Source organism: Monomorium pharaonis, chromosome 9 (assembly GCF_013373865.1).
Source record: "Monomorium pharaonis isolate MP-MQ-018 chromosome 9, ASM1337386v2, whole genome shotgun sequence".
Taxonomy (NCBI): domain Eukaryota; kingdom Metazoa; phylum Arthropoda; class Insecta; order Hymenoptera; family Formicidae; genus Monomorium; species Monomorium pharaonis.
Window position 1 is genome coordinate 11,510,885 of NC_050475.1, and position 11,797 is coordinate 11,522,681.

General features: G+C 30.3%; 2 protein-coding genes across 2 annotated transcripts in view; one reads left to right on the forward strand and one right to left on the reverse strand.

Moving 5' to 3' along the window:
• Nucleotides 1-11,797, forward strand: part of LOC105831628 (activated Cdc42 kinase-like) — a 255,483-nt gene that overhangs the window by 180,638 nt on the left and 63,048 nt on the right. The window lies entirely within an intron of this gene.
• The window catches only part of LOC105828249 (activated Cdc42 kinase-like), a 32,958-nt gene that overhangs the window by 20,277 nt on the left and 884 nt on the right, over nucleotides 1-11,797 (reverse strand). The window contains exon 1 of the mRNA XM_036291792.1: nucleotides 11,635-11,797. This exon is cut by the window's right edge and continues 884 nt beyond it. Within this exon, the coding sequence (XP_036147685.1) occupies nucleotides 11,635-11,797 (163 nt within the window). The remainder of the gene's footprint in view (nucleotides 1-11,634) is intronic.

Consider the following 11,797-nt stretch of genomic DNA (forward strand, 5'->3'; position numbering starts at 1 on the left):
TTCTCGTTATATTAGAACGATTTTCTTAATTTCTTTCACATATCACACTATTACATATTTACATGTAAACCATATGTTAAGATAGTATGATATATCTATCACATATACTATCCTAACATATGTATGGTACACGTGCTCAAAGAACGCGTAATCAGAATATTCTTACGGGTTTCACTAAATTATTGTAACTAAAAAAGTTGTTTTGTTAAATTAAATAACAGTAATGCAATGACGAAATTCACTAAGAGAAATTTTAAACATATTAATAGAAAATCTCTACTATATTGTTAATTACATTTTAACAAAACTTAATTGTTCTGCTGAAAATGTTCAACATAACAATATTCATAAATTAAACGCTCTCGTTCCAGCCTTAAGAACAAAGAGGAATTTAAAATTTCAGGTACAAATAGAAATAATAATAAATTTGAAGAAAATAATGCAGCTTGGCTGAATTTGGAATTCAATATTGATTCATGTAAAATTCTAGCTGAAGTTATGAAAATACAAGTGCACGTGCAGTTATCAAGTTGGCCGTCCTCCTCTTGAATTTTCGGATAGATCTGATCATTTGAAGCGGAAAGAAGCAGCAAAAATTAGTACCCAACTTAAACATAATCCACAAAAAATGATAACTGCATGCCGTTATGCAACAAGATGATTTGGCGATACACATCTAAATGTAATTCTTGGTAAGGTCATCAAAAATCCAGAGCGTCCAAAAGAATTTTAAAAATTCATTGATACACAACAGATTTCAATTACAAAAAAGACCACAAAAAAAGCATTGACATTTTTATTAAATAATTTCTTATCAAAAAATGTGTATAGAAATATGCAATTGGAATAAAAAAAGATAGTCTTGGAGTATTTGACTATTATTTATTATTTATTAGAGCAATATTTTACATTATAATTCGGGCGTAAAAGTATATTAGATTGAAATTATAGCTTTTTAAATTGTATTTATATTTAGCTGAGATGTATTATCTGTTGTGCTAACTGCTAATAGCTTAAATTTTTAAAATGTATTTTTTTTTATAAATTTGTATTTTTCAACAGATCGTGATCAGGTCGAACGGGCTATTCTCCATATCGCGCTTTATTTCGTGTCTAAATGTTGAACAGTTAACATCAATTGTACGATACAGTTTATGCATAATTAAATAGATATTTATGTATTTTACCTTCTTTAAAAAAAGGTTAAAAAGGCGCGAAGTGCGCGCGCGCATGTGTGATGTGTGTGTGTGATGTGTGTGTGTGTGATGTGTGTGTGTGTGTGTGTGTGTGTGTGTGTGTGTGTGTGTGTGTGTGTGTGTGTGTGTGTGTGTGTGCGCGCGCGCGCGCGCGCGCGCGCGCGCGTGCATGTTTTTTCTAAGGAAAATGCCATTATATTGAAAATTTGTCATTTATACAAAAATAATATGAAATAAACGCGCCAGCTATAAAAACGGACATAAAAATTATTTATTATTAGAGAGGAGAAGGCGGTTTGTGAACTAGGTGTGAGGTTATGGAATTCGCGATATCTCGTATACTTTATGTTGAGTTCTAGAAATAACTATCCGAATTACTTCTTTATATACTATTTAAACGTTATCACATGGCCACAGGTCAATAATATTTGTTTTGTTTTCATAAAAGCTGCATTTCAATATAATAAGTAGCCGAAAGTTTTATAGGTATCTATTCTTTACCTCATTTTGAGAAATATGTCGGGTATCAATTTTTTAACATTAATATAATTTTAAGAGCTTAAATATAGCTTTCAAATGACGTAATATTTGATGTTTTACGTAATGTGTGCATGCATTTGACGTATAAAATTATACTACTTGCGTTTATGGTTATAAACCCTTGCGATTGTCGCAAGTCTCATGATCTCTTCCTTCATAATATTTTTTATAATATTTTTACGATATTTAGCTAATACTGTTCGTTATAATACTTTTATAGTATTTCTATAAGTCGCAAGAGCCAAAAATTTGTATATTTATACTTTTGATTCTTTTGTGTGATGATCTATGTACAAGATATTGATACTGATGCATAAAATCCGCTAAAGAGAATTAATTTTTTATTTTTTAAAAATAAAAATAATTTTAAAAATATTTGTTCGTAACGTTCCATATCTCCTTATAGGTTCCATAAACGCAATCTTTTTTTCATTTCAGTAAATTGTTAATTATGTTCGTTATGTATATCCAAAGAAATTCTGCTTATAACATAAATGGTAAAACTTTATGGATAACTTCTACCAACAAGAATTGTGTCACAAATTTTTACTAAGTTATTTAATAAAACAAAATAGTGGTTCATAACTCCTTTCTCTTTAATATTAAAATATTCTATTCAATAACGTGGTTCTGTATATAGTGCTGTTATAATACATATACTACAACTACTATTATGTTCAAAATACATATACTACAACTACTATTATGAGCGCGCGTTCTTAGAAAGCTCAAATAAACTATAGCGGCTGTGTTTACGATTACTCAGATTTTGCGAACCTACGCCGGAGTCTACACCGATCCGTCTCAGAGAACGCACGCATACTCTAATAATAAACGTTCTTTCAATTATAAGCACAGTATATTCTTCATCGAGCCACTCACCAAATTTCTAAAAAGATACAACAATTGTTAAATAATACTCATATACTATTATAATAATAAAGCGTTCGAATTAATATATTAACGTTATATAGAAACAAAAAAAGCATCATAAAATAAATGTTTTACTAAAAAAAATCTTACTATTAAGTATATATTATTTAATAATAATATATACAGAATCATATTATTGAATATAATATTTTAAAATTAAAAAGTAATAATAAATAATTTTTGTGTAAATATCCGTTCTTATAGCTGGCGTATTTACTATATGTATTATTTTTGTAAAGACAAATTTTTAACATAATGGCATTTTTCTTAAAAACACACGTGCGCACGCACGCATACACACATTTAGCGCCTTTCTTACCTTTTTTTAAACAATATTGTCATAAGACAGTTTCCTACTATATATTACATAATTCTGCTTTAATTTCACATTTATTTAAAGTGGAGAAAAGTTACTTAATAAGATGCCTAACATCACAAAATATGTGATATCCGAATAAAATTATAAGGTAAATTTTGTTCGGATATCACATATTTCGTGGTGTTGGGTATCTTATTTAATCCACGAAATTATGATGTAACTTTTATAAAGTAACTTTTCTCCACTTTAAATAAATGTGAAATTAAAGCGGAATTATCTAATATATAAAAAGTTGTCTTATGACAATATTTTTTTATAAATTAATTAATTTTTATTTAAAATTATTTTTAATTTAAGTACAGCAAAATCAGTAAAATATTAGATAATTGTTCACAATAATAACTATATAAGATATATATAATTATCAATAATTAAACAATAAACACTAATGAATATTTAAGAAAATAATATGATAAAATAATATGAAAAATATTTTATTCTACACTATATTGATGGCATGTAAACGGTAGTCAGTGTCATAGGTACTAAATATAGGATAAAATCCTTCCACAACATTAATAACATTAATAACTCCACAGCACAAAGCATTTCATCCATCTGTCTCATCATCAACATCAATGCACATTACACAAAAAACACGTACAGGCAATTCAGAATCAAATTAATTTTTATTCAAAGTTTATATTTAATGTGAGTTATTTAGATTCAGAATCATCACAACATTTTTGCAAGTAAATGTAATAAATATTAATCTATACCTAATAAGAAATGATGAAAAGACATCAAATCAGTGTTGAATTAGTGGTTTTCTGACTTTAAAACATTTTAAATTTAACCCATTAACACCCAAACAACACACATTTTTTCTCTAACTTTAGACCAATAGATTTTAATTAAATCTTGATTAATTAATTTTGGACTTAACTTTTTTAGATGTTTTCGAATCCGCTACGATCCGACTACTTAGAAAAGTCAAAAATATCAATTTTTATTGTTTTTAAACAAATTTAAACAAAAAGTCCTGTTTTTTAGCTTGTTTAAAAAAGAAAAGACTGATTTCTTGACGGAAACATGCTGTTATATTTGAAACTGCATAAAACGTGTTATTAACATTTGTACTTTAAAAATATGTAGATATTTTGTTCTAATTTCTTTTCTGAATGTGGCAGACTAAAAAAGCATCTGAATTTTTTTATATCTATTTTTTTCGACGTTTTCTTACAATATAATATTTATGAAAATTGATATACAAGGATTTTTGGGACCGCCGATTATGAATCTGACGTCAGATTTGCAAAATTCAAAATGGCGGATCCAATATGGTAAACAAATTTTAAAAAATTTTTCAATTTTCCATGAAAATTGGTATACAAGGGTTTTTGGGGTCGCTGATTACGAATCTGCTGTCAGATTTGCAAAATTCAAAATGGCAGATCCAATATGGCAGTCTAAAAATTGAAAAAAATTGATCTTTCAAATAGAAAAAATGTTTATTCCTTGTCAATATCTCTTGGAATAAGATTTATGATAAATTTTCATAGATTATGATAAATCTTTTTCGTAGTATTATTTGAATAAAGCATTGCTAACTATTACATTGTATCGTCTTTTGCCATCTTACATCTGATGTTGCCCAATTCTCACCGTGAGGAGGTAGATGACCACCGAGAATCTTCTTTTTTTATTTTTTGTTTTATTTTTTATTTTTTGTTTATTTTGTAATTTTTATTTTTATGTTTTTTCTTTTTATATTTTAAATTTAGCTTTGTTAAAACAAAAAATTAAAAAATAAACAAAATAAAAAAAGAAGATTCTCGGTGGTCGTCTACTTCCTCGGTGAGAATCGGGCAACGTCAGATGTAAGATGGCGAAAGACAATACAATGTAATAGTTAGCAATGCTTTATCATATCATATATCCGTCTCATTTTATTAATATCATTGCACATTCTAATAAAAACCTGTACAAACAATATTCAGATTTAAATCAATTTTAATTCAAAAGTTCTTTTCAATTCAAATTATTTAGAGTATTAATCAATAAGACTTATAAATGTAAAATACATTTTTAATTAAATCAATAACAATTTATTGTTAAAAATTTATACAAACCATGTAGTATTTGTATTAAAAATACACATTTTTATCTGTATATTTCTAAAACGTTAAATTAATTTTTATTTAAAATAATATTTAATTAATTAATATAAAAATTTCCAGTAATACTAGTATTTATCCAAATTTCGCATCTCCAATCGTTCTCGAGATATGCATATTTTAAAATTAATTAATTAATTAATCCAAAGACGTTTGACAAAACTAATGCTTATCCCAAGTTCATATCTTCAATCCTTCCCGAGATATGCATGTTTCAAAATTTAATTAATTAATTATAGATACGCATCAACTCTCTGAAATGTTCCGATAATACTATTGCTTATTCCAAGTTTGTACCTCCAACCGTTCTCAAGATACGCATATTTTAGAATTAATTAATTAATTAATTAGTTAAATAATTTTAAATACGTATTGACTCTTGAAAATCTTCCAAAGATACCAGTGCTTATCCCAAGTTTGCATCTCCAACCGTTTTCGAAATACGCATGTTTTAATATTTAATTAATTAATTAATCTGAAGACATTTGATAATACTAGTACTTATCCTAAGATCGCATCTCCAACCATTTTTGAGATATACACATAAGAACAGATCAGACGAGCGCCAACTAGCGTGAGCTAGTATAAACTCGACAAAGAATGACGTATTTTAAGTAAAAATTTTAGGTTTCTGACTTCGCACTGCAATACTTCCATTCATAGAACACATAGCAAAAAAATTCCAAAAGTTTTCTTGTACAAATCAAATTCAAGCTTTCGATTGAGCCTAATTAAAACTGAATCGGTTCGGCCGTTATTGAGATTGATAATCTCAGGTGCTCGCAAATCGCGTATTCCCGTAAATACAGTCTGTCTCGCGCTGCGCTTTCACTTGGCGCAAGACACTACAGTGTACTCTTGATAATCTGAAAGCAGAGAACGCTTATTCAAATATTAACACCTTATTATATATATATATATATATATATATATATATATATATATATATATATACACATACATACACAACTGCGTCCTAAACAAATAGAAAACAAAGAGTATAATAAAGATAAATTGAATAACATTTTTTAATATTGCTATTTTAATGTTTATTGCGTGCGTTGCACTTGTCAACTTGCTCGCATATGTATACATACACATATATTTGCATGTATAAATGTTCGTGACACTGTGTGTGTGTGTGTGTGTGTGTGTGTGTGTGTGTGTGTATGCTACAGCAAAGATAAACAAAATCCAAATGATCTAATACTTATTAATGAATAATAACGTTGTAATATTAATTAACACCCTCCCCCCTTCACCACGCACACGCGCGCGCGCGCGCACACACACACACACATACACACACACACACACACAGAGTGTCACGAACATTTATACATGCAGATATATGTGTATATATACATATGCGAGCAAGTTGACAAGTGCAAACGCACGCAATAAACCTTAAAATAGCAATTTTCAAAAATTTTTATCTCCAAAACTAGACGTAGAAAGTTCGCACAAATTGTAATTTTTTATTAGAGCTATAAGTACTACAATATATAAAAAATTCAAGGAAATTGACCGAGCTTTTTTTTCATATAAATTGTGCGGGGTCCTTTATTGCAAAGAATAATGCCTCAGCCGAGGTTCGAATCCGGGTCTCGCATCATTTCGTGAGAGTGTCCTAATCAATTTGACCACTAAGGCATATATTGTTCTTTACAATAACCAGTAGGGGAATCCGGGGCAGAATAGGATAGCTTAGTAAAATGGGACAATACTATTATTTTCATTGCATGGTGCCGCAATCGTGAAAATTCGTAAACTGCTTCAACAGGTCGTAATAAGACTGAGGCAACTTTGTTGATTGTAACGAATTTTCTGCACGGTTACGGCACCATGCAATAAAAATAGTACTGTCCCATTTTACCCGCTATCCCATTCTCTCTTGGGTTCCCCTATATCTTAAAAAACGTCCGTTTAAGCGACATGTATAAACATTCATTCTCACACTGATAATTGTTTTAAACATTAATGAAATAGAAGGCCCTATACGGTCTGAATCAGATCTTGGTGATGAATATAATTTTTATACTAATTTAATGTTCTAAATTTATTTACAATTTTCTGAAAAAGGGGGATTTTAAGATGCTCGTAAGCATCGATATTTAGCTCAGTATCTATGTTTCAATTTTGATGAAACCTGTCGGCGTGCAGTTTATGTGAACTAAGAATATACAATTAATATAAAATTAATATAAAAATTATGTTCATCGCCAAGATCTGAAGCAAACCATATAGGGTCTTTTACTTTATTGATATGTTTAAAGCACTTATCGGTCTAAGAATTAATATTTATCTATATTATACTTTTTTGTTTTCTATCTCTAATGTTGACATGTTAATCAAAACACGTCACTATATAAATCATATTATTAATTATAACATTTTAATATTAAAAAGTAATAATTAATAATAAATTTCGTAATTTGTATGAATATCCATTCTTATAGTTAAGGTATATTTTTTATATAATTACTTTTACAGAAAAGGTACATTTTTTATTCTTTCATCTAAGATACATATCATTGGGCAACACAATTTTGAAGCTCTATTAAGCTAGCAGGACCAAATCAGCAAAATCAAATCTGATCTATTGGATTATTTTGCACTTAATTTGCACTAATTTGCACCACTAATAAAATTTTTGTACTTTGTGCCGTATTGAAATAAGTCATGGTGCTGCTAGCGTAATATTCAACTAGCAGGACCATAAAAAAAAAGAAAAAAAGAAAAACGAATACAGAAACTTAATGAGCTGAATTTGCACTAATTTGCACCATCCAAAAAAACTGAATATATTAATCTATTCTGAGCTAAACTACCACAAAATGAATTCAATCATTTTAAGCACAAGAGTAAAGTACCCTTCGCCACCAGCCGAATCAGTCGCTACTTGTACACATAACTCGGCATAATTTGCAACGCGAAAATATCAAGTTTCAAATTTTGTACCCCCGCCGTTTCTTCGGAACTACCCAGACCCCTGTACGTCTCAAGAGTAAAGTACCCTTTGCCATCAACCGAATCAGTCGCTACTTGTACACATAACTTGGCATAATTTGCACCGCGAAAATATCAAGTTTCAGATTTTGTACCCCCGCCGTTCGTTCGAAAACTACCCTTGCCCCATGTACGTCTCAAGAGTAAAGTACCCTTTGCCATCAGCCGAATCAGTCGCTACTTGTAAACATAACTTGGCATAATTTGCACCGTAAAAATATCAAGTTTCAGATTTTTTTTGCGGTGCAAATTATGCCCAGTTATGTGTACAAGTAGCGACTGATTCGGCTGATGGCGAAGGGTACTTTACTCTTGAGACGTACAGGGGGTGAGGGTAGTTTCCGAACGAACGACGGGGGTACAAAATCTGAAACTTGATATTTTCGCGGTGCAAATTATGCTAAGGTATTTGTACAAGTAGCGACTGATTCGGCTGATGGCAAAGGGTACTTTACTCTTGAGACGTACAGAGAGCAAGGGTAGTTTTCGAACGAACGGCGGGAGTACAAAATCTGAAACTTGATATTTTCGCGGTGTAAATTATGCCAAGTTATATGTACAAGTAGCGACTGATTCGGCTGATGGCGAAGGGTACTTTACTCTTGTGCTTAAAATAATTGAATTCATTTTTTGTGGTAGTTCAGCTCAGAACAGATTAATATATTCAGTTTTTTTGGATGGTGCAAATTAGTGCAAATTTAGCTCTTTAAGTTCTGTATTCGTTTTTCTCTCTTTTTTTTCTTATGGTCCTGCTAGTTGAATATTAAGCTAGCAGCACCACGACTTATTTCAATACGGCACAGAGTGCAAAATTTTTATTAGTGGTGCAAATTAGTGCAAAATAAGTGCAAAATAATCCAATAGATCAGATTTGGTTTTGCTGATTTGGTCCTGCTAGCTTAAGAGCTCAATTTTGATATCATTATTTTATATATAAAATTAAAGATATTATTATTTGGGTTTTTTGGTATAATAGTTTTTTCATTGAAAAGCACATACACTCCTTGGTGCTCCTTTTTTACACTTTCAAATTGTATTTAGTGTTGTATCTATAAATGTTGTATCTAAATGTTAATTAATGTTATAGATATCATGCATTTTGTAATCAGGACGTCACTGAATTTTTTTCCAAGGCCTGGTCGTCAATCAATGCGGTAGAAGGAGGGGGGGATTCCTTATTTGTCAATGTAATTTTTGTACAATATTTTTATTTACGTACAAGTTACTACAATAAAACGTTGTACATTTATTTTTTCTTTTCAAGTGCAAAATTTTTTGTTAAAGATTTAAGATTATAAGACAAAATAAATCGTATTAACCCTGAGTGAGTCCCAGATGCGCACAATGTAAAACGGACACCAATTAAATTCTGTTACTTTATCCTAACTTTAACCAAAGCAGTAATCTAGTCTGTTTTACACTGTGCGCCTACACTGCACTTAACCATCAGGATACAAACTAGGTTAGCGTAACCAGAGCAAATTTTAAAATACGCACCGTTTTTAAACAGAGAGGAGTGGGGAAACCGGATGCGGAAGTGGGACTTTGAGATTCCAAGCATTAAGGCCATTGCATGTACATTTCCATAATCGTAACCGTAAGATTTTAACAATCATCAACCATAACTGACCAAATTAACCAATCGTATTACTCAATTTCTTACGATAACGGTTACAGAAATGTACGTGTAATGGCCTTTAGTCCACCGCTTAGTAGAGCCAGTGTGCCCTTAGAAGTTGAAGGGTAAGTGTCAAAATTCATCGCTTAGATATTTTTCACCCAGTACGGAACGTCACAAAAGTGCTGTATTAGGTAAAACCAAATTTTACACAAAAATAATTTTAACTGTTTGTTCGTAAAGTTTAATGCAAAATTTCATCATTTAGTGCGAAATAAGTGAACATAAAGTGTTATTTGTTATTTTAACCCATTAAGTCCCATGGCGAAACGAGTCGGAATATCATAAAATTATTAACACAGTTCTTGCTAGCGTTCCTAGCAATAATTTTTGCAATAAAACATTAGTTAGAAAGATTTTTTAAACAATTTATTAGAAACAAATTAACAAATAATTATCCTAGACTAAAATAAATCAAGTCAATTGATTCTACACAAAAAACGATAAAAATAAAAAGTTGCAAATAAATTTTTAAACAATTTGTTATAAACAAGTTAACAAATAATTATCCTAGACTATAAATAAACTACGCCAATCAATTTTACACAAAAAACTATGAAAACATGTATAATATGTTTACGTAAATAACCCCATTAATTATAAAAAATTAATAAACAATTTCTATGTACATATTGTACATAGAAATTGTTTATAAATTTTTTATAATCAATGAGGTTATTTACATGAACACATTATATATGTTTTCATCGTTTTTCGCGTAGAATCGATTGACGTGGTTTATTTATAGTCTAGGATAATTATTTGTTAATTTGCTTATAACAAATTGTTAAAAAATTTTTTTGCAATTTTTTGTTGCAAAAATTATTGCTAGAAACGCTTTCAAGAACTGCGTTAACAATTTTTCAATATCACGATTTATTTCGCTATGGTATTTAATAGATTCATAGTAACGTCTTCGCGGTCAATTGAAAAAAAAAATAAAAAATAAAAATTGATAATAATAAATTATTAAAATATTTTAATTATTTATTTATATTTAAAAAAATTGAGTATTTCACGTTACGCCTTATTTCGGTGACATCAAAAAATTTCGAAAAATACATTTTTCATATTGCCAAATATAGTTTTAAAATAAAATAAAAAATATGACCATAGATTCTCAAAGTTCACTTTCTTATCTCAACATTGATCACATTTTTACTATTTTATCTTTTGGACGTAGAGTGAAAGAAGGTGTGTCACACTAGCCCTCCTTCAGACTACCGTATCACTACTATAGCACTTCATAGTAGGTAAAGATCCTGTACATACTGCCAGGTGTTTATAAGTTCAATGTGAGTGTATAATAAATGCCCGCGCGCGCGCGCCAGACAAGATAAGACCGCCCAGCAACACGCGCGTCCGCGATCGCAAGGAAGTTGTTTACAAGTTTCCTAGCGACCGCAGACGTGCTGGGTGGTCTTATGTTGTCAGGCGCTGCCGCACGCTTGCCAGTATTCGGCGGTAGGCCAGGCAAGATGGCTATTTTATCTTAATTAATAACTTGTTGACTATTGTAATTATTGCAAAATAGTAAAGGACTTTTCTACTCAGTTTATTGCGTTCTATCTCTATGCAAGCGCTATATCGAAAATGCAGACTTCCTGTATATCATATAATTTTATATACAATATACATATATCGTATAATAATATTGCTGCAATATAGCAATATTTCTAAAAGCGACACTTTGTCGTTGTTACAATGATACAGCAATATTTTGCTATATTTTTGTAATGTTGCCATAAAATACTTCTACAATTTTTATGGATGAAATTTTACCTATTAGCAGAAGTTTCCGGGAGACAGTTGTCCTGTAGCGAGATTCCGGGAATTGCCTCATTAGAATGCTGCAACATGAAATGTCCGTCCACTTGATCCTCAACAGACGGCGCAGTTACCGCCATCTTAGCTAGTGTTCTAGTGACACCGCCACCGGGTATGA